Raw genomic sequence first — 26,913 nt, forward strand, 5'->3', positions numbered from 1 at the left:
ACAAGCGGCAAGATGCACAAAGCTCTTAGCCTCGATAAAAGTTGCTTCCTGTGGGGTAAGTGATAGATGGAAAGGATTCGGGGGTCCTTTCGTAATGCATCTTGAAGAGGCTTAGAGGATGGCTTACAAATGGCTGGTCTTACCTGCTCCATGCGACTACTTAAATGTCAGCGACCCAGCGAGAGCAACTTTCTCCGAGCCCAAATCCAGGGGGTTGACATGGCACATCACAAATCGCATCATCTACCGACTTGACCCGACAACGGTGACCAGTGAAGTCTCGCCAGGAGATGCTGGTCAATCCGTTACCGCGATGAAGACACGAAAGTGCTGCTGGACGTGTACAGGTCAGTGACTCAGGGACCCATGTGAGACTTTTCTGACGACGCCTCTTCAGCTCGTAAGATTCAATGCGATGGAGCTCTGCCAACCTGCATGAAATGTGCCCGATCCCAGCGAGAATGCAAGGGGTACGAACTTCGATTGTCGTGGCCGAGGCAAGGCGATAAGAAACGAGCACTCAAGGGTATTGATGCACCGGCAGTGACGGCCATGGGCACATCCAACAGAATTACTATCAATCCCTTTTTTATAAACACAACTTCGCATGACATGGAATTGTATGGCTACTCCTCCCTACCGAACCAAGAATGCTATGCAACTCCGTCGTTCCCGAGGTTCCTGAGGCAGCCTCAACTTGGAGTCGGTCATATGGACCCAGACCTGTTTCATCACTGTAAGCTTAAGAATAGGAGACATTTAGCCCCAGTTTATGAGATTGACAACAGCCTCAGTCCAGAACTTTGCCTACAGGTCATTAGTCACATTTGGTCAAAATACGGGGAAGATTCGAAACGCACTGATGAGCATGGCATTGGCACGAGACACAACTTCCGGTCTTGCGCTATTCCATGCTTTACTTGCCTATGCTTCACTACACCGACACGGACTCAACGAGCAAGCTATTAAGCTGAAAATACAGGCGATTCATTATCTGTCAGCCTCGGTGACGAGCGAGCACTTGATCTTGCACGTCGGGAAAGCGGCCCAACATGTAGCCGCATCTATGGTTCTGGGTGCTTTCGAGGTAAGTAAAAAGATAATTCCTAACAAATCAGACCTCACTGAGGAGCTCAATATTCACTTCATAGATCATGCAACCTTCGGAGGGCTCAGGCGAATGGCTTTGGCACACATGGGGTGCTGTGGACATGATTCACGCCACGCAACTCAAGGACGAACCATACGACAGCGGCGTTGGCCATTTGTTGAACTGGGCTTACTATCATGAAACCCAATCTCGGTTCGCTTTGCATCATTGGCGCCACAAATCCTTGATTCCATCGACGTCGATTAAGCAGCATTCAAGGCTGCAAGATCTCCAGTACCCCCCTTTAACGAGGTACAGACCCGTATGTCGTTCACTCACTCATGACCAACAATAGCTACCCCTCCTAATCGCTGAACTTGTAGAACATACCCCCTGTGAACCCGACGTATGCAATTCTCAACCTGCTTTCCGAGGTTTGCGATACCCTGGTGGACCCACGGGACCCCCGAAGTCAGAACGAAAGTTACCAAAATCGACTAAAGGACCTTGGTGGAAGGGTGCGGGATATCTCCATTAACACAGCTATCCCATCGACAGCAGACCCTGACGCCGCATTCGCCGTGGAGCTGTACCAGATGGCGACACAGATATATCTCGTGCGGGCCTCGCAGAGCCCATGGGAACCCCCTGCAAATCTTGATGCTCTGGTGGGGGCAGCTTTCGCGGGACCTGTTCAGTCATGCACCTGCGAGCACTTCTTTCCTTTATTGATTCTTGCTTGTGAGGCACAAAGTGACGAACAGAGAATTGGCATCATCAACTTAATCGAGAGAACCCAAAGAGATGTTCGGATACGAAGTATACAGGCGGTCAAGAATACGATACAGTCCATTTGGGTTCAGCAGGATTTACACAAGGATGACGATGTGTTGGTGGACTACCTTGGCATTTTGAGTTCGGCCATCAGCTCCAGCAACACGGTGCCCTCCTTTGCATAGATAAAGTAGTAGAAAGTAAATGTGATTGAACAATGCTTATTGGCTAGTTTTGCAAAGATTAAGCCCCTAGATTCTAGATTTGCCTAGAGACCTACGGTGGCAGCTTTCGCCATATTAGGCGGCAAATATGAGTAACGAAGGCTTTAGGAGATTGGTCTCCTCGATCGTACATGAAAGAATGACCTGGGTCTTAACGTATGACCAGGCGCTTCGTAATTTCCACTGCAACATACTTATTTTCCAACACCGTCGCCACATATCGCACGATATCCACCACAAAACCACTCCCCGCCTCCCACCGTTATCTCGACAAGCTGACCTGTTGATCAACCAACTACGCAAGCATGAAGCCACGTTTCAATACGACGTACACCCTGTACGTCACTGAAATATTGTATGTGGACAGTCTTGCCGCCTGAATTCGCCTGATGATTTGATGATTCTGGAACAGCTCCAGAGGGTGAAAGAGAAGCATGGCCACTCAATCTGGGCAAGTGTTTCCCGGGAATGGCAAGGTTTCTTCGAACGTGAGAACTTCAGCCGCATTGAATTTTCATTCCCCACCCGATGTGGATGAAACGGATCGGATGGTGTATGGATACCGCAAAAATTTCGTCAAATGAATTTGGCTCTATATAGGTCCTGAGAAATATGACGCTATCAACAAATTTGACAAACAGGAGATCAAAAAACGATCAAAGGAAACCAGAACATCTTTTCCCAAGCTCTGAAAAAGATGTTCAGCTCCCTTTCTAGATGGACTAGTGACGTATCTACAGGCGGCATCAACCTCGGGTTCGGCGCCGGCTCCCCAAGCGATGCAGATCACCCTGCACGAAGGGTCCGCGCCAGAGGAGGGGTTCAACGTACACCCCGTGTTTTTATCTCTAAGCTCCAAACGACGGCTACTCGGCAACTTGCTACCCCTGCGTTCCGGGGCTCTCAAGCTGCCATGGGTTCCTATTGTCAAAACTTTCCATGTATGGCGTCTTGGTCTCAGGCGTCTTTCAAATGACGCGCTGGCGAGAGTTTTCTCAAGCCTATGTTGTCTCGAAAAGATTCACTACGGCCCATTGCGAACTGTTGGTCCACGGACTAAGGCTTTGAACGCAACGAGACAATGCTGGGTTTGCTCGAATGCGCGGGATATTCTACTTCGGTCAAATGAGTGCACATTTGGGAAAAACCGCTGCCTATACATTGGTGGCCTCTCACCTCCAAACCCATTTATGACGCTTTGGTCTCGTCGGCGGTAGATGCATGATATTCAATGCTATCGACGCCAAGGACTTCGTTCAATCAATGTTTCCTTCTGGGGGATACTCTCCGATCCCCCACCACCATGGCAACGAAGTGTGACAAAAACCCCTTCAGCGTGATTTTCTAAACCTTCGAGGAGAGAATCACAGCGGTTGAGGAGCATTACACTAAGAATCTGCGCAATGTCGCTGCCAATGTCAGTGGTGGCGTGAGCATCTCTGCCCTGTTACTGCGTTCTCACCCCGCCTCAGGGCTTCAACACCACAATTGCGCAGAGACCAAACCACCTACATGTAAGTGTGCGTTAAGCTCTTTGCCCACACCCCATCTCAACCAAAGACGACACGTCCCAGTACTCCCTTGTTGAGGCAGACTCAGAAACAGGTCCACTTGCGAAGCACTAATTTTCAGAATATGCCAGGGCTTTCGCGGGCTAATTAGGTCGGACCGTCGGACTTGCGAGTCAAGAGTTCAGACCCACTCGTTACGAAGACGCTTTGCTACGGACGACTCATGGTTATACAGCCTTGAGAAGTCTTCCCAGTGTCACTACTAAACCTCGTGTATCCGCAGCGATCAAAAAGTCCTCTGTAATGTTGTCGTAGCTTCCACGGGACGCACATAGTCATTCGTTTACTATCGAACAAGGCGGCATGTTCTTTCCTCTCTCTGACATCTTTCCGCAATACCATTTAACAGTCTAAGCCACTACGGATAAACGGCAACTCTATTCTCTCAAATGGAACTGCTTGGCCAAGGCGGCTACAACCGAGTAGGCTGAGCTGCCAGAAACTCAAAAGTTGAGAACATTTACGTGTCACGTAGTGTCCAGTCTCTATGATTGCTCTGCTCTCTGTAACACGAAGAGAGACAAGATGAACACGAGCATTCATTTCCTCAAAATTTGCAGTAATGGCATCACATGACACACCTCAAGCCTGAAGGAGATTCGATCCTCTGCTGCTTATAAGCCAGTCGTGGTAAAGTAGTCAATCCCGACCGGAACACCCCCTGTAGTGCTCTTAGAACGGCGAAATCCATACGCGTACATTAGCATTTGCAACGATAGTCAAAAGTTAGTTATCATCAACCTGGAACCATCGTGGCTCTGCTCGTGGGGTCATTCTCATTGGGGTTCTAGAACCGGATAGCCTTGGGAACGTGCGCATCTAAGCTAGCTCCCAAGAACGTGGCGGGCAGCGCAGATATTTCTTGTATCGTATTACCTTCAAACCCCTCTTCGATAGTACCTTGAACTTTAACTAAGCATTCGCTTCCGGTTTTCCGAGAATTAAGCTTTTGAAGACCAGTTGAGTCAATTTCTTGGCTGAGGAGCCCCTGGTTGACTGACTCGGATCTGGACCTATCATCCGAGCTTTCGAGGCGGACTGGGTGAGATGACAATTTCAGATGATGAACACCGTCGGACTTACAAGCGAAGAGGAGAAGATAGATCTCGGGGTTTGAGCCTGGTGACTATAAAGGCAAGCTTCATACCGGCCTATTCACGATGAAAGGAATGCTCACCTCTCAAGTCTGTCTCTCAGTCTCAAGTCAATCTTTTAAGTCCATCTTTCGAGCCATTTCAAACCTTGAAGCCATTTTAAGTCATTATTCTGCAGTTGAAACTCATCACATTTCGAACACAATGAAGTGCACCTACATCCTCACTCTCATCACCGCAACCCTAGTCGCCTCATCAGTCCTTCCAAACAGAGACCTAAGTACATAGCCCACACTCCTCCATCCCTCGATCCTGAAACTAACCAATCCTCCCAGCCGAGAGACAAGCCAAAAAGTGCAAAACCTTCCAAATCTTCAGAGACCCAGACGCCGTCGAAGGTGGCACGCCCGGTTTCGTAGGCACACCGCAATGCTGCTGCCAAAACGAACAATGCCACGTCATCGACCGTGTCAACGGCATCAACACCTCTGCGAACCTAAACGATTTCCTTGCGGGTACGTTTACTATTGAGGATGCTCGCGGTCAAGATAAAGGGACGCTGGGGTCGAACGATATTCGGGGGGCCACGTACACTGTTGGAGCGCAGGGTGGGTGTAGCAAGTGAATTGGGGGGGGTTGGATTTGAAGCGTTCCACGACGCAGAGCTTATTTGGGAGTTGAGAAGATTTGAGAAATTGAGAGGCAACCCCTTTTGTTACTACGTTCTCGAACAGACGAAGTAGGACATGACGCAAAGAGTGCAGATGGCAATGCCGCTAGACCAGACCCAGGCGAGGGTTCCTTTAGTCACTACACTGCATTTTAACCCCCTTCATAGAGCTCTGCACTGTCCGAGATTCTAGCTCTTTCGAGACCATGTGGTACATAGGAGCCTCCTAGCTTGTCTCACAAAGTCCTAATGGCGACTTCAGACATCTCGCTTCCGCCTCGTATCACAGAGCTCGCCTTCTGTCCACTCTGCAGAGTAAGCAAAATAGCAAATGCATTGAATTCATCACAGTGAGCCAGCCTACCATCTCGTAGACATTCCAAATACCCGACACAGCAATTGCGCTCTCAATCATAGCTCAAGGTAATACGCAATCTCAAGATGGAAGAAGGCTCGTCGCCGCGGGTATGACAGGTACTGCTGGTATCCCTATCACAAGGTAGTTGGTTCGAACCGTGGGTTGACGAAGAGGTCAAATTGAAATGTATTAATTTCTGCGTGAGGGTGTAAAAGAGATGGGTTTGTAAGTGGCCCCTGCGCGGTCCCTTGCCCCGAGGTCGAATTGGACTTCCAATCCGACAGGTACACTGGGCTCTCCGGCTCAACCTCATCTTCCACCCACTCCCAGGAAAGACTCCTGCATGCCCGACTCCTGATTCTGCCTCTCAGAAAGCCCATAAGCAATTAGGACAAGCAATGTACGCCCAGAAAAGCAGGCTGAGCTTGAGCTACCGAACATGCTGACTGCATGGAGTTCTCGGTGAAGCCAAAGCCCCCAATCAACGTCCGGATGGACGAAAATCTCCACTTTTACCGAATACCTTGCACTGCAATTTTAACTCACTCAGAGGAGGTATGATGGGGCAGCTTTCGGAATCATTCCTCTTACCACACACCATGGACTTTCACGGGAGACATAGATTGTGGCCGTCCGCCCCCTGTCGCGACCATCGCCGAATAGTTGACTGGGGGATCTTCACTGATTTCTAACATACCCCCGGGTAATCACCACGAACGCGTATTCCGTCTCTTAGCACAGAATAGGAACAGTCTTGCTCGGTCAAGAAGCTTGCTTCTAGTTATCTATCAAGAGTAACAATAAGGAAAACTGGGGATGTACCATCTCTGCAGTATCCCAATTGCAGGATATCAACAAAGTACACATGATGGACATTTAAGCTGTCCGCCCGAAATGTGGACCAATGCCACACAGATACATCAATCTGCAATGGACTTTACAAAACGTCCTCCAGGTTTGCACCCGAGCTCTCCTCTCTAATCAGCTCGCTCATACACACGTGATCCCTCCAACGTTTTATGTCGTTTTCTCTCATTTTCTTCTCATCCTTTTCGTATCAAGGAAAACTTTTATTGTGACAACGTCCTTACTCGGTCTTCTTTTTGCCAAAGAGACCACCCTTCTTTGGCACTCTCGCCAACCAGTACAAGCCCAGGGCGGCGAAGATGTTGAAGATGATGTAGACCCAGGCAATGCCAAAGTTCCTCCAGCGGTCGTTATAGTCGCTCTTGACGCTGGCCAGGAAGACATTGGTGTCCTGAATGGTGCAGAACTGGCAGTCAGTGGTGGCGTTGGGCTCGCGGAGGTATCCGCCGGCAGCCATGATGTAGTCCTGAAGGAAGGCTCCACAGGTTTCTCCCGAAGGAGGATCAAAGTGAAGGAACTCGTTGGCAGCGCAGACAACCTCTGTGTTGGCGACAGCCGTGGATAACATGCCTGAGACAATATACGTGAATGGCGATACACGATACATGAAAATCCAGAAGCGGGGGATGGTGTCGGGGTTGGCGAGCACACCGCAGAAGATGAGGCAAAGCATGAAGAGCAAGTTGGCAATGTTGCCACCAGCCTCAGCGGTCTCAAAACCAGCGATGATGAAGTCGGTAAAGGTCGATGTGAACAGAAGGAAGACGAGCAGGTACAAGAACATCAGTGCGCCACGCTCAGTAACCTGATCGGCAGGAATGGCGTTCTGGTACAGGCCGACGGGGTAGTACCAACAGAAGTACATAATGGCAGCCATGAGGGTGTTCCAGGGAAGTTCGACGATAATCTGGCTGAGCATAAAGACCTTCCAGCCATAGACCTTGGAGGGCCGCTCTCGCACTTCGTACAAGGACCGCTGAATAACAAAGTGAGGCATAGTCTGCTGGACGAGCTGGCCAAAGACGGTAAGCAGGTTGAAGATGGCAAACATCTGGTTCTGGAGACCTTGCTGGGTGTTGGGGGCCTTGAAGAAAACGAAACCGATGAATGCAGCGACCAGGGTGCAGAGCGCAGCCTTGGCGTAGATGTAGGAGGGGGTTCTCCAGTATTGTTGGAAGACACGGTGGGTAACCTCCTTGAGCTGGGCGAAGAAGGGGGCAGCAAATTCGCGATAGCTGCCCTTGTCGTGGGTAGCAGGGATCTGAACACCGCGCTCATCCTTTAGTCTCTGCAATTCGGCCTGGACACCTTGGAATTCCTCAGACTTGCGCCAAGCCTGGTGCCAGTCAACATCAGTGTGGGATCCAGGAGCGGCGCCAATAACTTCCAACATCCACTCCGCCGGGTTGGCGTCGTGAGGGCAAGTCATGCCACTCATACGCTCAAAGTACGAGGTCATGACCTTGGAGTTCTCACCAATGTCACCGAAGTAGACAGTACGGCCACCCTTGGCGAGGAAAAGGAGACGATCGAAACGCTGGAATAGCATGGCGGAAGGCTGGTGAATAGTGCAGAGAATGGCCTGACCACTCTTGGTCAACTTCTCCAAGAGGTCGAGAATAGCCCAGGAAGTCTGTGAGTCAAGACCAGAAGTCGGCTCATCGACGAAGAGCAACAAAGGAGGCTTCGCAACCAGCTCGACACCGATAGTCAAACGCTTACGTTGCTCGACGTTAAGACCTTCTCCGGGGACACCAACTATGGCATCGGCGTACTCTTCCATATCCAAGAGCTTAATGACCTCTTCAACGTAGTCGAGCTTCTCTTGTCTCGGGACGTGTTCGGGTTGACGAAGGAGGGCAGAGAAGTTGAGAGCCTCGCGGACAGTGGTGGTCTGCAAGTGCAAATCTTGCTGTTGGACATAACCGGTCTTGCGCTGGAAAGAAGCATCGCGATGGTAACCATCAACCAGCATTTCACCAGTGATGACACCCATGGAGGTACGATCAGCCAAGCAGTCCAAAAGCGTAGTCTTGCCAGCACCTGACACACCCATGAGGGCAGTCAGAGTACCGGGCTTGACCCATCCGTCAACATGATCCAAAATACGCCTCGTTTCGTTCTTGATTTGGACCTCGTAGCAGACGTCGTTCCAGTGGAAGGTGGACCTTTGCTCCTCGATGAGACCATCGTTCTTCTCGGTGATGCGGGCACGGTCGGCAGTGGTAACAGGTCCGACACGGATGTCCTCGGGGTCGTCAGAGTGCTTCTCGTTAAGGGCAGCGGGCTTGTGTCCTCGGCGGAACACGAGAACCTCTCCCTTAGACTTCTTCTCCGAGACCAACTCAGCCGTGACCATATAGGTCATCAGGAAGAAAAGCATGAAGGCGATGAGGATACCAAAGTTGCGCCAGCGGTTGGCATACGAGTAGCGGAAACCAGAACCAACGTAGTCGTCGCCGCTCACGTAATCAAGACCAGCGACGGACCCGACAGCACTGCACACCCGCTGAGCGGATGGGAGGTTTTCGTATCCAGGGACAATTGATCTGGGTACAAATTGGCTTTCCGAACAAGCAAAGTTGCGACCGTGGAATTCGTTTACGATGAGGGATTCGAAAGAGTATGCCAGAGGATCAAGGTAGTTGAGCCATCTGCACCAGTCCAACATGTAGTCGATGGGAATGACGAAACCAGTGAAGATGACAAGGTCCAGGATGAGAATGGCGGCAGGCACCATGGCTTGCGACAGGGTTCGAGAGGATGAAGCGATGGTTCGGAAAATCATTGACATGGTCAAGACCGTGAAGAAGGACATCAGAAGGAAGAAGAAGAATGCTCCAGGCTCGCGTCGCAGATTCGTCATGAAATAGAGGACCAGGTTGAAGACGATGGTGTTCATGACCTTGTACGGCATGTCGCACAACATGGACGCAACGGCTTCGGCGGACGGGTGGTACAGGGCGTAGCGGGAGTGCTTTTCGACAATGGGGCGTTGAGCGTACAGGGTCAGAATCTGATTTCAGGTTAGCTCACGAATCACTTGTTGTTAATTGACGGATTGAGAACTTACCTCGAGGGCACTGGAGAAGGCGTTCATGAGCAAGGCGAAGAAGAGGAGGGCACCACGTTGGAAGAAACTCTGGGTGTCCTGCTGCAAGTTGTAGAAGACACTTCCGATAATGAGACCCATGACAACGTTTCCGATGAGCGAACCAACAGTGATACTGGGATCACCGATCAGACGTCTGAATCCACGCCACAAGCAAAGCTTGACCTGCTGGGCGTAGGACAGGGTGAAGGGAGACTTCGCACGCTGTCCCTTGGCCTGCTGGGCCTTCTTCGAGGCACGAAAAGCCACGGCGTCGGGACCGTTGAGAGGGTGGGTCTGCTTGTACTCCTCGATCTCAGCCTGCAAGGCGGTGTAGTTGGCGCTGTTCTTCCAGGCGAGAGCGAACTCGTCAGGGGTACGGGGTGCCTTGTTCTCCCAGCCGGGGCGGACGTGACGCTCCTGGGGGCTCGTCATGGAGGTCAAGAAATCGGGGGTTGTGGCACGCGCAGGGCAGTCGTATCCAAGGTCAATAAAGTATTGCCTGGCATCGGTGGCCTTGCCGAAGAAGATCTGGCGACCCTCGTACAAGACGGCAACCTTGTCGAAGAGGTCGTAGGCGCTTTGGGGAGCTTGATAGATGGACACACAGGCCGTGCTATCAAAAAGCTCGGTTTGCAGACGGAGGGTCTTGCAGAACTCAATGGCATTGGCGGAATCCAGACCACGGGTACTGTTGTCCCAGCACTGTAGAGGAGCGCCGGAGAGGGCAGCCTCGGCGATGGTGACACGCTTGCGTTCACCACCGGACACACCACGGATGTACTCATTTCCTACGCGGGTGTTGACGGTATGCGAGATACCGAACATGGCCATAACGACATCTCTCAGGTGCTGGGCGAAGTCGTTGCTGCTAATACCCTCGGGAAGCTGGCGGGGTTGACGGGCGCGGGCGGCGAAAGTCAAGGTGTCGCCCACAGACAGCTGAGGGAAGTGGACGTCCACCTCGGCGGTGTAGATGGCCTCACCACGGTGCTGGGTGTGCATCTCCTTGGAAGTCATTCCTAGGCCCTGTTAGCACCGAACGATTTACACGACGTTACACCAGGTGGCGGCCGTGATGTCTTGCGTGAGAGGAAACTCAACGCCATCCACGCTGAACCTCTGCAAGCTTGGTTTAGGACGTTAGCGCCACTTACCTTGGTAGTTGAAGTAGGAGGTATCGTCGGTGTAGAGACCATTGGTCTCACCCGCGATAGTCTTCAAGAAAGTCGAGCATCCAGAACCGGGAGGACCCAGGACAACCAACATCTCGCCCTTGCGAACAAGACCGTCAAAGTTGCGAAGAATGTCGATTCTGGTCTTTCCACCTCCCCCTGTAAGCTTACGGGCGAGATCAGCCACACCTAACCAGATGTTGCCGACATCCTTCTGGTAGTCGGTGGCCTGGCCGAAGCCGAAGACGTTGAGGTTCTGGTAAGCGACACCAGAGGTACGGAAGGAAGCGCCATTTTGCTGGACGAGGTCGACCATGGCGCGGGCCCAAGCACGGCCGTTGAAGTCGGGCGAGTTCGGGTTCAGGGGCGAGGACTCGTCGGCGAAGAAGGGGTTTCCTCTCACGGTACCGGTAGCCGAGGCGTGAGAGTACTTGCGCGCGAGCGACTGCACCAACGAGTGGCGGCGTTCCATCTCGGAATCCTCATCTTCACCCTCGGCAGAGATCTTGTCGCTGTCGAAAGGGGTTGAGGTCTTCTTTGGGGCCTTGTCGCTCCCTGCCTCGGTGATGGATGTGGCGGCGGTGTCGACGGTGTTCTGGTTAGCGGCAGCGATATCCTCCTCTTCGTGGTGGTTGTTGCGGGCCGAGTTGATGGGAACACCAGACGTCTGTGCCGTGCTGTCGTAGTTGGGAATAGAAGCCATCCCGGCGAAAGCCATGTTGGCGGATGTTCGTAGGAGACGGACTCAACCGCGATCCCAAATTTTCGAGAAGTTGCGCTTGTTAGTCGGTAGTGCCGTTGATGTTGCTAGGTGTGCAAGTCACCACCCGCTCGGCACAGGTTCGAACGTGCTGCTTCTTGCTCTCGTCGCAACGTCGATTCAACGACGGCGCCGTCACTTGATTATCTTCGGTATTAGGTACTAAGCATCCAACCAGCACAATACGCTGGCGGATAGGGTATTGATTAAAGGACCGACGCGAAAAAAAGGAAGTGAGGAGGAAAGGGGAGAAAAGAGGTCGAAAGTGACGGAAGAGGAAGGGGTAAAAGAAGCACCTCAGATGAAGAAAGCAGTGGTGGGAGGGCTGCGAGAATTAAAGAAGGAGATCCCAGCAGTTCAGGGTGGTGACCAGGATGAAAGGTACACACACTTGACGGCGTCGAGGAGCACGGTGGGAAAGATGGGACGGAATGGAGCTTGGCCGGGAGGGTGAGCTGTGAACATGGGGCAGGCAAATGAGTAGGGTGTACGGAGTACCTCTCAGTTTAACCAGAAGAGCAAATTAAAAATAACAAAACAAAGCAGTTGAAATAAAAATCAAATAATAAGAATAATAAATGCCCACCACACACTCACAGTCACCTCAAGTAGGTAAGGTAGGTAGGTAGGTAGGTACTTGGGTCCTCCGCAAGGCAAAAAAGACCAGACTGAATACCCTCCGCAGAAGGCACCGAAAAGTCTCCAGATCCAATGGGGCCAAGGTCAGAAAATCGAAACGTCCCGAAATGGATGTCCACTGGCGTATGTTCGCCAGTCCGTACCGGGCAGGGATATGCAGATGGGAGGGAAAGTACGACGGGTGATGTACCTTCCCACGCGGCAAGAGAGCAAAAGATACGCTGCCTGCAGCTCAAAGATACGAGGTACGTACTGAAGTACCGCTGTACCTCTCTCTCACTCTCACTCTTCCCCGTAGCGAGGATGACGCGCTCGACGGGGCCCACAAAGTCTCCAGAACCCCTAGCTCCCTCCTCTAGCTCTTCGTTCTTTCTCTTCCATTTCTCACTCTGTTGAAATTTTGAAATGGGCGGGCAGGTACTTTGTACCCAAGGTAAGGTGAGGTAGGTAAAGTTCCATGGAAGGTGCTAACCCGCCGGGAAGAACCCACCACGTCCGCCGAATCGACGGTCGGCACCCTGTGGCAGATGTATTTCGAGCAGGTGCGGATGTTTTCCTGCGCCAAAGACTTGCGGACTTTCGCTGGACATCACCACCTCAGCCTCGACTTGGCAGATGACTCTGACCGTTTGAGCACATTTACCAGAGTCCAAACTCCGCGGGCAAGGGCGTAAGCACCGTCCAAGTTGGTCCGCTGCCACGTGTATTCGGTCGAATATAGCCGGTGCTAAGAAAACATCACATTCCCACCTCTCAGCACCTACTTGCTATGGAAGGTCTGCAGCACTGGACTTACACCACAAGACTTCATCGCCCATCACCGAGAGTCAGGGACCAGCCTGTACGGCGCATGGTTAATGACGAACTCTACGTAGTATGCTCATAGACTCGTAGCCGCCCCGTTCACCTGATATGCGGGGGGTTTTCTCGAACGGAACCAGCAAACAACCATACCTTAACCATATTCACAAAGTTTTACCGCCACATGCAGTCCACAATTTCTATATTTTCTATAGAGTAGAATGCGGACTTTGAAAGTCGTCCGGACACAACACAACAAAGTCGGCCGTAAGACAGTTCAAGTCCGATATTACGATGGTACACAGGTTGATTTTTCGATCCACTCCAGACTAAGGTAAATGGAGCACCTACAGGAAACACAGGGTCTTGGTACTCCGTACTTCGTCTCACCAACACAGACAAAAAAGGGAGAGAGAAAGGAACAGCTGCTGCATGTCTCTCTGTCACCCCAAGATCCAACAATCAAATCGTAGCAGGGGCCCGGGACAATGCCCTGCGAGACAGTAGACTGCGCCGCGTCAGTGGTTGAATCCTTGAATCCTTGGTCCCTATCGGCATCTTGTCAATTCCCGAGGCCATGTTACCAACTGCCCGTCCCGGCGCAAGCCATACCATTTGGGTAGCAGATCGAGAGATAGAAACCCCAGGGAGTCTAGCCCTCCATTCGGGACTGTAACACGTCGTCAACGGTTTACCGTTTCCCTGTGGTTGCATACGGATGCAGCTGCAGGCCTGCATCCAATCTCAGGCGACAATTGACACCTCAAGTCGGATAACAGGAACGCCAACAGCAGCAACCCAATGCCAGCAACATAATAAGGCTGTGGACTTGCCAATCTCACCTCATCACGGATATCCATGGCGCAAATTCAGATAAGGCAATGAATAACGAGGCACAGTGCACGGAGTATTCGCTCACATGTGCCATTTTGCACCCTCGAAACTCCCAACTCTCCGTGTAAGACTACCCACCCTGTCACCGTGAACTCTAAGAGTAGGTACCTGCCGCAAGTACCTAATGTGTAAGCATCAGCTTGAGCTCGTTCTCCCCTCCATATCCCAACATCATGGCAGGCACAACGTAATTGACTTGGGTTGCCCCTCGAGATGCCCTATCAGCCCGACGACCAGCCAATGAGGCTGCTCAAACTGTACCGACGACGAGGTGAGAGAAGGTTGATTGAGGGTGTGTTTATCCCCGACAGGTTGGATGGATGGCACGAAAGACCGGCACAGCCCTGCTATCGGGTGCGATCAAGACTCCTTTTTCCATCTGGTTGAGGTACGTACAAGAAATATTAGCAAAGCAAACAATTTGCAGTCAGCATTGCAGCAACATGAGTCTTGGCCCTGTTCGATTTACGGATGTTCATACACTACGAGCGGAGCACCAGCAAAAAGATCTCCACCAGGAAAGGAGGGAGCGTTCCCTGTTGGCTCCTGCGACGTTCGTAACTTTCTCTTCTCGTTCGGTTCGTTCGTGAATTGTGGCTCCCAATTGGATGAGTACCTTCCTTCCTCGCCCGCATAGTGTTTTCTTGCCCAGATTGCCAGAGTTCACAAGTTCCCGCTCCCTCGGACGGCCCCATTTCCAGAGTACGTATCCCCGTAGTGGCCCATCAAAGAAGCAGCAAGACCCGCTCGGCGTCCAATTGGAAATTTGACATGGAGCTAGAAGGCAGCCACTCGTCGATACGTACCACTCGCTTGACCAGAAGAAAAGGGGTGGACACCAAACGAGCCGCAAGCGAGGGAGCCACAGCGACGTGGTGCTTGCCTGTCTCGGGTTCTTCGAGCACCCCGACAACCCGCAGCGGCCCAGGCAGGCGGCAGGTGCCAGGTGAGCCTGACCACGGTGGCTCCTGCTTTCCCCCGACTGGCCCCACACCTGCGCCTGCCGGGACTCGCCATCCGTCACCGGCCACCGAAAACGCTTGACGGTCCACGGTTGGGTTGCCGCTTGACACCTCGCACTCTCGAGTCGCGACTGAAGAAATACGTCTCACCAATTCATCCTCACCAATCCAATCTCACAGCAGCTAGGCGTCCTGCCCGCTACCAATCACCTCGGAGCTTAAAGTTCGCAGTAAGCGTCTGGTCTTCAGGCTGATCCCTATTGATTGACCTGATAGTGCAAGAGACCATCGCTGTGAACACTTTTAATCCCATCGAGACAGCAAAAAGACAGACAGATGGTTCAAATACAAGACCGTAAATATCTTCACGCTCTCTTCGGTAAGCGTGCGCCTTGACCCGATCCTGGCCACGTCGCAGCCCGTTCCAACTGGGCGATCAGCGCAGCCGATATACGACGATTTACGGCAAACGCACCCACCCCTGACCCGCCGCCATACCGCAGACCTGTTCGCCAGATCTGCATCACTCGGATTCCCACATGCCTCGCCCACCGCGCCCAGGGCCCAAGGGTCGCGGCGCATTTGACCCGTTTGGCGCTTCAACATCGCACACTTGGAGCAATACTTCCTAGGGTGCGGGTTCGACATACTACTACAGTAGACCCGTCTAGATCAATCAATCAGCTTCGTCCGAGATCTATCTCCCGGTTCCGACTGGAGTCATCCACTCCGACCGTGAGGGCGTACCGGGCGGGCTGCACCAGTACTCCGAGATTGACGGCACATTCTTCCCCTTGTAGTTTTCGCCGGGTCACGCAATCCACATGGCATGATGGAAGCACAGCAACGCCAGACCATCAACAGCAGTCGCCGCGAGACAAAGTCTTAGCGTAGTCTCACCACTGAAGGAGTAAACAACAGACTTTCTGACCCTAGAGTTGCCCCTCAGAGCTCAGAGACCACCGTCTGTCTGCTGACTCGTCCCAACACCAAGACGATCTAACCTTCGTCCTAAGCGACGTTTGACGGCGTACCACGTAAAGTCTAGTCACAAGCCAGGGCCTTCGTTCGCAAAAAGCCTCCCGTCCTCACACCAGACGAGCCAAATAGGAAACCACCAAGCGGTCTAGAAAGCTCTCTGGGAACAGCCCTCACGCTGAGGCTTCAGTAGCAACCAAACATCCCACCATCGGGGACGAACACCGAGTCCGACCCCGCCACTTGCGGCCTTGCCCTACCTACATCATCCATATCGTCACGGGTGCCTCTTCCCGAGGAATTCATGACGGCTCCGTGGTCTCGGGGTTCCACCACCCGTCGGAACTTTGGCCGATATCGAATTATCGATAGATATCGGCGGCTGAGATCGACATCCGTAGTGTTGGAACACGATGGACCGAGGCTTTTGATTCCCCTATGGTGACGCTTGAATTCCTACCAGGAAACACGCGATCACGACCCAATACCGGTTCTCCGGATCCGTCACTACTGTCCGCCATGTGTTCCATTAGCAACCCCAAGTGCCAAATTTGGCGCATCATCACACCGATGCGACCACCCCGAGTGGCGGCTATTCACAAGCGGCAGGCGGCAGCAAATTCGTGGAGGTACAAGGATGATGGCATCCATCCTGTTCCTCCTCAATTTTCGCCAAGTATCGACGCAAAGATGCGACAGTCTTCCAAACGTAAGACGCAATCACCCAACAGCGGCAGCGGTCCCTTTATTTCAGAGTTGCTGGATAACGGGTGACATGGCACGTCGTCCTTTCGATGCCTGTTTTCGCCTTTTGGCTTCGAGCCCGCATACTCAGTACTGTGTATCCGTACAGACAGAATTGTCAAGATTGCGCCGGCTCCTCTACTAATATGTCTACCGTATCCACAATACGAACGCGAATTCGAAAACGGGACAGGAAGCACTCAAAAACGTGACTTGTCAAATCACTTAACCCAACCGGGCAACGCTCACCAGCATTAGAATCAACCCCCACACTCAATCTTACCTACCGCCCTTCACGCAGCCAAGCAGACGCAGCGCAACGCGAGAATCGCACCGCCCGTAAAATCCACACCTAGCCCAGCCCAGTCCACCACATCCAGCTCTGCTCGGCCCTGCAACCCGCACCACACCCGCTCCCTCTCAGAGCTGTGCGTCAGCCTGAGCCTGAAAACCCCGGGTCTTGGTGATTTAGCATCCAGTCGGACCAATTCATTTTTATATCATTCAGTCGGACTCCGGGATCGCCCCGATGGCACGCCCATCCCTCCACAAGTTGACATAGCTGCGGCCTGCTATTGCTGAGAGAGGAAGAAACTGCCGACCTCCGTCTTTTCCCGGCATCACTAATAAGCAGCCGTCTGACAAAGTCACAACCGCTCCAATTCTACCCATGATGAGATCCGACGATGACCCGGACACTCACAGCCAAAAGTACTACCCTAATGGGAATAGCGTGACCATCTCAGGTCTCTTCCCTTCGGCAGAAGCTCCTCCCCACCGTTAACAACAAATGATGAACCTGGAGAAGGGCCTGCACTGCGTGACTGCGCACCGGCAGCAGCACGGTCTTAGCAGAATGACCATTAAGTTTCTGTCTTGTTTGACAATCAGTCAACTGCATCGACAGCCTCGGAATCCACGTGCGGACTTTTTGGCCTTGCCTTGGACTCAACTTTCTTCATCTTCATGTAGGCGCCCAACTCTACACAAGTCATGTTGATGTCGGCAAACTCGCGGCAGGTAGAATGCTCATTTCCGCCCCATTGAAAGATCCGGGGCTAAGACGATGCTTCTCCCGGGCCCGTACCTGATCGGACATAGGCCTCATCACGGGTCTAGGACAAGCAAGGACCATCCGAACCACTCGAGCTCCGCCCCCGCAACTTGGTAACGGCAAGCTGTTCAGATGGGTCATGGCTGATGCTGTCCCAATGGGGGATGATCGAGTCGTGTGATGACTGATCGTGCATGTGCCCGGAAACCTCGGCCTATGTATTATTCGTGGCAAAACGCTGTGAGTGCCGCTGAAGGCCTGATTTAAGGCACATGAATAAGGTGATGCGCTTCTCCAGACCACGTCCGGCCCGCCCCGTAAGGCGAATGGTGTCTATATGGGGAACTGGTTTAGGCCGCCCACTCAGGCACACTTTAGACGCGAAGACGCGTTGGTCTTACCGGCGGGTTCGTTCCATAGCATGAGTCGTGTCGTCCCTGATAGCATTGAGGGAGGATACCAAGGTTTAACGTCATACCAGGTAACGTTTGTCCCGATGCTTGATAACTCAATCATTAGCATTTTTGTACTTCGGGCTTGAAACGGACCAAGATTATGGCTATCCCAGTCGTCAGCGAACAGTTAATTGCAGCCGATATGTCGATTTGATCAGTGTGCCGGGACCCCTGGATCAACTGTGGTAGATGATGCCACGCATAACTCAAGTTCAGACTGATGAGCATTCGCTTGATACGTTGATCGGAGTTATCGCGTCGTCTCGATTGTTGTAGACTAGTTATCTCTCGGAGTTACTGCGTCAATCAACATGTCATGGCGGCTTTCATTCATTATTTGCGGATGATGTGTCATGAAAGTAGCTCGATGGCAATGCTGATTTCGTGACATGTGACATCTGTGAATGCGAAACGTATCTGCCGCATGATACTGCCAGAATTCCCGATCATTTTGGGCCAGAATATGAGATCGATAGATACGACTCGTATTGCTCAACCCAAGTGATTGGTTCAATGTTTCGTGTACATGATGTTGCGCATTTTGTTCAACATGGATGAGGGCAGAGGGAGCTTGCATCGAAATACATTTCGTTATCGCTGTATTGTAGCCGGTGAAACAAAATTGATCTTTAGACTCCATCACCTGCCGATTCAACTAACCCCTGATATTTGAGTGACATACTTTCCCGTCTAGGGCCATAAGACTCGCAGGTAGGCCAAAAAGGCGTGCGAGATAGCTGGAGTGGTGGACTTTCAAGAGCATCCTCCTCACGTCCCCTCCGCTGCTTATTGTTATTCTTCAGAACGAGATTTGATTACATTGACCGGAGAAGTTAAAGAACCCGGTCAATTGAAGTTTGATGATGTACAACGTTTCGTCTCGGTGAATGAACGGGTATGCTGCGGCACATGCAATCATGGGAAAGGGGTGACCATTCCATAACTCCCAGCCCCTATTGTATATAATCAGCCAAGGTGTTTGACGGGACGTGCTAGCTGTATGATTTATGAGTCAAACACGGATACCGAAAACCCCCCTTTATCGTATTTGGAGCGTGGCTAGGATCCCTGAATGATCCTCGTAGCAACATCAAATACAGCTAGGAATGAGGTCTCTTATATGGGCTGCGTTGCGAGCCTACCTTACGCAGCTATTTGAGCCCAGATCGGGTGCTTGGGGAACCGCGCCTATCTAATCAATGCTGCTAGACTACGCGGCCTTATTCTGTTGTGCTTTGGAAAGTTGTTGTGAACAACCTACGATGACTCGGTAAGTACCAAATACCTTACACCATCGTAATGAACTAGCAATAAACTAGAACTATTCTCGCCTTGAACTATATTTTGCCGGGGATACAAGACTAGATACAATGGAGGATGACCGTGACGAGTATGCTAGAGGCACGATCGCACGAAGAACGACTTGATGTCTTGGACATACATCACAGTGAGTAGTCTGATCTCCACTCAAGTTCCATGGTATCATATTTGATGCTCACATGCCTCGCTCACGATGGCAGCATAGCTCCCTATAGTCCCAGCAGCTGAATTGATTCATGCCTCCAGTCTGTGCAAAAGGGCAATGATGACACTGCCAACCTCGGACGTCTACAAAAGGCTCTTGCTACGTCACCTAGTATCCATACAAGTTGACATTTTCCGAGGTGGAAGCCCGAATCCTTCGGTTCTCTCTGACAAGCAAGACACGAATCCACCACGCGCAGAGAATCGAGAGCAAGGCGAAGCCAGCGGACGCGCCAAAACCAATGGCATAGCGGGGCTCATCACTCTTGGGCCAGAGGTAGGCGCCGTAGATGTAGCCAATTTGGCCGCCGACGTTGGTCATGGCGAGGACGACTGCCTTCTTCTCCTTGGTTTGTGACAGTGTCGAAGAAGCCCAGCCGATGATGACAGAGTTCACTACACGAAAAGTCAGCAAAGAGTTTAGAGGTTGAAGAGAAAGGACAAGGACTAACCGGCATAAGCTCCCATGGGGAAGATGAAGCAGGCAACGTAGCGGGCCGCTGTGTTGAGGGTGGAGGCCGCCACCACGAAGCCGAGAACTGCAACGCCGAGGCCTACTGTGATGTGCCATGTTCTCTCGTGAAGTCGGCCGGAACTCCAGCCGAACAAGATACCCGCGGCACCAGCGAAGATGAAAGGCGGGCAGGTCATGACGAGGGTGACGGTCGTGTTGAAACCGAGAGTCTTGACAACAGTCTGTTCTATATTAGCCATGCACCTTCAAAAAACAGCGATAAGAGTAGTAAAACGCACAGGGAAGAAAGAGTTGAAACTGCAAGCACTCAAATGGAAATTCTGCATCAAGCAGAACAACCACGTCCTCTTGTCCCTCACAGCCTGCTTCAACCCATCCATAGCAGAAGCCTTCTTGTCATCCGAGTCGGACAGCTTATCCTTCTCCATGCGGGAGTGCGCGAGCTCGCGCTCGCGGTCGTTGAGCCAGCGCGTCGTCAGGGGCGTGTTGGGGAGGAGCCAGAAGCCAAAGAGGGCGACGAGGCCCGTGGCGGCGCCCTCGACGATGAAGAGCCAGCGCCAGCCTGCGATGCCGTTGAGGCCGTCCATGCCGGCGAAGATGCCGGCTGCGATGAGGGAGGAGAGGCCTGTTGCGAGGATTTGGGCGCAGTAGAGGAGGGCTATGCGGGAGGCGACCTCTGTGGGGGGTGTTACTTGATGGGTTTAGGGGTTGAATGGAGAGAGGGAGGGGATGCTGACCTTTACGGGTGTAGAAGATTGATAGCATGTAGGTTGCGCCTGGGTAGAACTATGTCGTGTAAGTCAAAAATCTCATAGCTCGATGCTAATTGTTGCAACTTACGGGAGCTTCGGTGATACCGAGGAAGAACCTGCAAGCGACAAGACCTCCGTAGTTCTGGACTAGTGCCGTGCATCCTAGATGTCTGTTAGACTTGACGAGCACTTTCTTAACTGATAGTTTCCTTACCTGAGACCACAGCCCAGATCAACATCCACGCGCTCATGTACATGCCAGGTTGAATTCTGGTGATCAACATGTTGGATGGGATCTGCATGAGGACGTAGCCCACAAAGAGGCTGTAGGCTGTTAGTAACAACCCTTCCTTCTCGCCCTTTACCACTTATGCTCTGGAAAATCTTGCTTCTTACATCGAAACTGTGGTGTTGAACTGCGTTCCCGACATGCCCAAATCCTTCTCCAGGTTGTTCAGTCGTGCCTGGGCAATGGCATTGCGATCGACGTAGTCTGATTGGTCAGTTCATACGTTGTGATGATGATGAGATATCGAGCGGGGGAATCGTACTCAAGAAGTACATAATGCAGAGTGTCGGCTGTTTGAAAGAGTCGTTAGATTGCGAACGAGCATTTGTGATATCAAGGGGTATTAGAGGCTTACCATGATCCGCCAATCTAGCTTCCGCACCAGCTTGATCTCCTCCGGATCGGTCTTCTTCGCAGACCCGGTCCAGTCACGGTTCTCCTCATCCTGAGGAATGGGCTTCTCGTCCATGATGACACTATCGACGGTATGAATGGCATGCTCCTCGCGCTCCACCGAAGGAGAACGCTTCTCGCTCGCGGCCATTGTAAATTTGATGTTATTGATCTCGTGCGCGGACCGGATTGTGCGCCCAGCAAAGTCTGTTTTTCGGGGAAAGGGGGGGTTGTCAAAAACAAGAGGGATCGGCGGGGCTAAACTCTGCGGTGAAGAGAGTTGCGGTCTAAGAAATAAGCATAAACGAGGATGGAGTCAGTCTCTTGCTTCGTTTTGTCAAGACCAACCCGAAATGCTGGACAATCAGCAGAAACGTGGTATTTATGAACTTTTCAAGACTGTTGCATCGTTGATACCCCACGCAAAAGGTCATGTCTACGACTGATCCCCGAATCCGGGGTAACTGGATCAGCGGGGGCAACATTTGAGATCCGGGTGCGTTCTGGGGAAGAGCCCATGGGGAAGGGACCAGATTGCGACGGATTCCAACAAGTCGGAGCCGCGTGTCTGGGCAGCAAACGCGGGGTTCTCGGGGGTTAGATTTGGGATCCGAAGGTAGAAGAAAGAAAGAGGCGGTCGATGGGAATGGATAAGGGCAAGGGGGGTTTGATGAGACAAGCAGTCTGGAGGATAAGCAGCAGATAGCGTGCGAAGACAAGAGTCAGTCGAAACCACGAAGCACCACCAACATCAACACCACCACCACCACCATCCGCCGCCACTGAAGAGGTTGGAGTTGGTCAGCCACTGCAACTGGAGCGAGAGCAGCAACCCACAGCACCCAATCTGTGGAAATGGGGAAATAGAGCCCCGCGTGCCAAGGCCCGAGGGAATGGAAAGTGCTGGGTTTAGGTTGGGGTTAGTGGCATTAGGGCCTGTTGTGTTGGGACTCTGGGACCGGGGATGTAGAGGAGGTGCGTCAAAAGAGAGAAACCTGGTTCGTTCGGAAACGTGTCGTGTGGATCACTACTGCATCTTGGACTACGGTGGTGCGAGGACGGAGGCATGGAGAATGGGAGGTGGACATCTGAGTGGGGGGTTGGAGGTTAAGGACTGTCGATGGCACAATAGTAGACAGGGACTGCAGCACCCTCTGCGTTCTTGAGCGTCATGGTTCTGGTTGTTTAGTGGGATGTGGACATGTGGTTAGAATCACGATTGGTGGCCTGCTTTCTCGGGCATTGTCATCAAAGAGGTCACGGGGACACTGAGCAACCCTGAATCGACTCAGCAACGATGCTTCCATGTACCCAGATGAGAAATACCGACAACGCGATTGATATGGATCTCAGGTACTCATAATGAAATGCAGATATGCTGTATTGGTATTCGGTCATGTAAGTAGACGGCAAGTCAGTATCTAACGCCACAACTAGATGTTATACGAGCGGTCCGGGCTAGGTTCCTGTGTCGACCGCGACGACGACCACGAACAAAGGACGAAGAGACGACGATTTCACCCAGAATATTTTGTTGAGCACTGCATAAAGCGCTGCTTTGCTAAGCTACAGCGAGTTGCAACCAGCAAAGAAGTCGGTTGGGGTCCGGTCGAGACCGGTTACTTGATTTATGTTCCTTGACATGCTGTCAACTCGGCTGTATCTTTAGAGCTTGAATGTAATCAACTTATCCATATGTATGTTTTATGCCTCTCGAAACTCCCTTCTGCGTTTACAATTCAACCGTGTCACCTCATTCTTCGTCATCGTCGTCGCCAGCAGCGTCATCCCACTCCTCATCTTCGGATCCAGTGGATTCAGTCTGATGGTCATCCTCGTCTTCTGACTCTGTCTCACTCCAGGGATCCCACCGCGATTTGGTGTCCCACGGAGATGCGGCCATTTTCTCTCGTAACATGTCAACAACCTCTTCAACTGACTCCACAGCTGCCTCCCACATCTGTTCTCGGATCTGCAAACCAATGGTCTTGTATGTACCAAGGATCTCCCATTGCTTCCACTCTTCTTTCTGCTTGATCAGAGGGCTTAGGGCAGCCGTGGCGGCTCGTTGGTCCTCGTCTCTCACATATTGGAGTAGCCAGAGCAGTCGCTCTATATCAGCAGTCAAATTCCTGTCTCTGATTGATATGAACAATGAAACAAAAGCTTCCTGTCGCTCTGGGGTTAGTTTTAAGACCCACCCACGTTTCCAATCCTGCAGATGCAAGGAGTGAATCCAGCAATCCCAAGGCGTATATCCGTAGTTGTCAAGCAAGTCCGGATTTGCGGCCGTTAAATTCAGGGTTGAAAGGTACCGAAGCAGCTCAGTGGTTCCATAGAACGCTGCCTCGTGAAGCAAACCACAACCATGGCTTGTTAAGCATGTCGTTTTAGCTCCTGCCTCAATCAGGCACTGTGTGCCAGCGTGATCTCCTTCATGAATCGAAAGCAAAAGCGGGGTCCTCCCATTTTTAGTTCGTAATTCGATGTCAGCGCCGGCTTCCAGAAGGATCCTCAAGCACTCTTGGGTGGTATAGCGGTCGTGACCACGCGACGTTAGGAAGTGTAGGGCACTGTAGTTCTGGTTGTCAGTAGCATTTACCGATGCCCCCGCACAAATTAAGGCTTGAATGACTTTTGCAAGATTTTTGTGCCCCCCAAAGGCAGCATTAACCATCGCGGTGTGGCCCCATTTGTCAGTGGCATTCACCCAGCTACCAGCATCAATAAGGTATTGCACCGTGAGAACATGGCCGCGTTCGGAAGCAATATTTAAAGCAGTGCAACCCTCCCAGTTGACCTCGTTGATATCGCATCCTAAATGCACGAGGTGTTTGACGCTATCAAGATGACCCTGTCTTGCAGCGATGTGTAACGGAGTGTCGCCTCCATAGTTCCGCTGATTCATGGCCCAACTGAAATCTCCTGCAGCTCGAATAGTAGCGTCGAAACCGCCCTTGGAAAGAGCATCATGCAGCGGGGTCTGGCTGGCATTCACCATCAATTCTCCAGCAGACAAAATTCGGCGAAGTACTTGCAACTCCTCATCGGGCAGGGAAGGTGTGTCTTCAATGATACGGTGCGCCCTGTAGAACCAAGAGCTATCACAAAAATGGTCAATCTGTAGCTACTCCTCAGAATCTACTGCTTTCGAAATTTTGACAAACTTACTCATCATAGCTTCCTTTAAGTATTTGGTCCTCCCAGATCTGAAACAAATAGAGGACGACTTCAGTTGATCCATTACTGATAACCCACTGTTTGTTTCATTAATCATGCCTGTGCCAGCAGGAACAACTCATGGAAGGCCTACCTCTAAGACAGTCATGCCTCTAGGGTCTGCGTCACCTGGAAATACCTTTCCATTATGTAAAATCCACTGTTGAACTGTTTCTCTCGAGCTCGAAGGAGAACCATCATAAGTGCAATTCCAAAACGTCGAAGCAAAGGACATAATCCTGACAGGCCTAAGTGACACTCGCAGCCCAGTCGTGACGCCCACTAAGGTTTGCATTTGAACTGCTCTGGAACATAGCCAACTCGGAGATTGATAATCGACTGTCATTGATGTTCCTGCTTTGTTTCTGCAGCTACCCTCGTTGCATGTTGTGCTGTTTCGAAAAGTCAATTGACGGTTGAAGCTGAGATTCAGACTGCCCACCAAGCTTGAAGCCCATCTCGTGGGATTGTACGAGACTGGCTTCGAAGCATGGCACCGACAACAACATGGAATTGGGCATCGATTGAGCAGAAAGCTTGACGTCTGGACAACAACACTCGCAGACTTGGTAGTTGCTAGGCCAGTGGTTGCCGATGGTTGGGGACTCGGTAAAAGTCGTTGAGCTTGTTTCCCAGTTACGGCTTGTAGAATTTCGTCATTCTGGAGTTTTCCCATGTCTTCAGCACGGGGGGAAGACTTCTGATCCATGTTTATTGGGCTGTCCTCAGCGTCTCCAGTTCCTGTAGAGTCTTCAAGCAGTTGTACATTCGGAACGGTCTGCATGCTCTCGATGCGCAAAGTGAGCTTCCTAGAGCACGAGGCGATTTTGTCAGCTTCAAAAGGCTGAACTGTTAACCTATTGACAGCATGAGACTTACGTGATGATTTGGGTATTGGTTATTTGGAGCGCAAGTTGGAGGTTCTCTCTAGCGTCTCGCGCTTTACTTCGACACTCGGACAGCTCGCCTTGCAGCCAGAACCATGCTGTCTTTTTGACCTTGTCTTTGCCTCTGGCACTGGGTGATCGTATGCAGCGTTTTCGAATTTCTTCGAGCCTTCTCGTAGACTCTGTAAGCTGGAGCATGGAATTTTCTAGGATCGGTGATTTGAATTTCGAATCATTGGTAATGACTCCCACCCTGGCGAGTTCCTCGTGGATCAATCTCAAAGCCTCGACCTACAGTATCATGTTAAAGGTCAGCACACGAACGTTCTCCCGTTTGAGATCTCTAGTGATTAGCTTGACATAATATTGTTGCCACAGACCTCGTTGTGAAGCCACCTCATTTCGTTCTCTACCTCTGGGATTGCTCGGGCAATGTGGACGACATGGCGAGCGGTGCCTACAGCTTGACCTATGGCTATGAAGCTCGCTACTGCCCCAATAACTTCCATTTCTCTTGTTGCTCGAGGAGTGTTGTGCGAGTTTTCAGACAGAGTGACGATTTCTCTGGAAGGATGGTTCGCGGGGTTGTAGGGTGAAGAAGGGAAAAGACACGGCGCCTGAGCAGACTTGCTCACAGCCTGATTTTCGAGATGCGAGTACCTATCTGCGCCGCTGCAGTCATCGTTCAAGCGATGGGGAATGCACCAATGATCGTCCTACACGAAGGTCACATGTGGCTCGACAGAACGCCTCGATGGGTTGATTGCCTCCATGTCTTGTCCGTTGGTGATTGGCTATGAGTATGCAATCTGCCTTGTGGCATTCTCAGAAAACGGGGCTTATCCTGCAACCACTTGGTGAAGATGAAGCAAGGCCTTGTGGGGGGGACTGGCTTCTCAGCTCCATGATACACGTTCTCTGCACTGAATCAACGCGTCTACCCCTTCAATAGAGTCCTCAAAAGGAAGTGGGAAGATATAGCGAAGCAGGAGGTATTAGGGCCATTTAGACTGCCGTACCTAGGAAATCCACCTATGCGTCGATCCTGCTAAAATGCACGAGGCCCACCTGGTGAGGCGATGCCGAACGGGGAAGGCCGGCAACTTTTGCTACTGATCTCGCCAGATTAGCGAAGAGTGACAGCGCTTCCCTAGTTAAGAATAGGACCCTATA

General features: G+C 51.7%; 5 protein-coding genes across 5 annotated transcripts; 2 read left to right on the top strand and 3 right to left on the bottom strand.

The window, feature by feature from the left end:
- Positions 1-188: 188 nt before the first annotated feature.
- On the top strand, positions 189-2,094 carry BDP55DRAFT_675617 (fungal-specific transcription factor domain-containing protein). Its single transcript, XM_060575759.1, has 5 exons — positions 189-347; positions 398-736; positions 795-1,087; positions 1,152-1,412; positions 1,474-2,094. The coding sequence occupies exons 1-5, from the start codon at positions 314-316 to the stop codon at positions 2,047-2,049; spliced, it is 1,503 nt and encodes a 500-aa protein (XP_060425656.1). The 5' UTR covers positions 189-313; the 3' UTR covers positions 2,050-2,094.
- Positions 2,095-4,837: 2,743 nt separating this feature from the next.
- BDP55DRAFT_675620 (uncharacterized protein) lies at positions 4,838-5,483 on the top strand. Its single transcript, XM_060575760.1, has 2 exons — positions 4,838-5,033; positions 5,089-5,483. Exons 1-2 carry the CDS (start codon positions 4,958-4,960, stop codon positions 5,376-5,378), a joined length of 366 nt encoding a protein of 121 aa, XP_060425657.1. The 5' UTR covers positions 4,838-4,957; the 3' UTR covers positions 5,379-5,483.
- A 1,385-nt stretch (positions 5,484-6,868) lies between these two features.
- Positions 6,869-11,632, bottom strand: BDP55DRAFT_732146 (ABC-2 type transporter; the record flags this gene model as incomplete). Its single annotated transcript, XM_060579906.1, has 3 exons — positions 6,869-9,664; positions 9,722-10,761; positions 10,897-11,632. The coding sequence occupies 3 exons, from the start codon at positions 11,630-11,632 to the stop codon at positions 6,869-6,871; spliced, it is 4,572 nt and encodes a 1,523-aa protein (XP_060425658.1).
- A 7,861-nt stretch (positions 11,633-19,493) lies between these two features.
- BDP55DRAFT_289442 (major facilitator superfamily transporter) lies at positions 19,494-22,156 on the bottom strand. The gene is made up of 9 exons (XM_060566540.1): positions 21,597-22,156; positions 21,504-21,531; positions 21,349-21,445; positions 21,167-21,276; positions 21,041-21,114; positions 20,938-20,986; positions 20,479-20,891; positions 20,178-20,421; positions 19,494-20,121 (listed from the first exon to the last, which is right to left on the bottom strand). Exons 1-9 carry the CDS (start codon positions 21,783-21,785, stop codon positions 19,835-19,837), a joined length of 1,491 nt encoding a protein of 496 aa, XP_060425659.1. The 5' UTR covers positions 21,786-22,156; the 3' UTR covers positions 19,494-19,834.
- A 1,175-nt stretch (positions 22,157-23,331) lies between these two features.
- On the bottom strand, positions 23,332-26,460 carry BDP55DRAFT_289458 (uncharacterized protein). The gene is made up of 5 exons (XM_060566541.1): positions 26,154-26,460; positions 25,733-26,031; positions 24,948-25,662; positions 24,806-24,891; positions 23,332-24,735 (listed from the first exon to the last, which is right to left on the bottom strand). The coding sequence occupies exons 1-5, from the start codon at positions 26,247-26,249 to the stop codon at positions 23,388-23,390; spliced, it is 2,544 nt and encodes an 847-aa protein (XP_060425660.1). The 5' UTR covers positions 26,250-26,460; the 3' UTR covers positions 23,332-23,387.
- Between the last annotated feature and the right edge of the window lie 453 nt (positions 26,461-26,913).

The sequence above is a fragment of the Colletotrichum godetiae genome (assembly GCF_030913485.1).
Source record: "Colletotrichum godetiae strain CBS 193.32 chromosome Unknown BDP55scaffold_45, whole genome shotgun sequence".
NCBI classification, from domain to species: domain Eukaryota; kingdom Fungi; phylum Ascomycota; class Sordariomycetes; order Glomerellales; family Glomerellaceae; genus Colletotrichum; species Colletotrichum godetiae.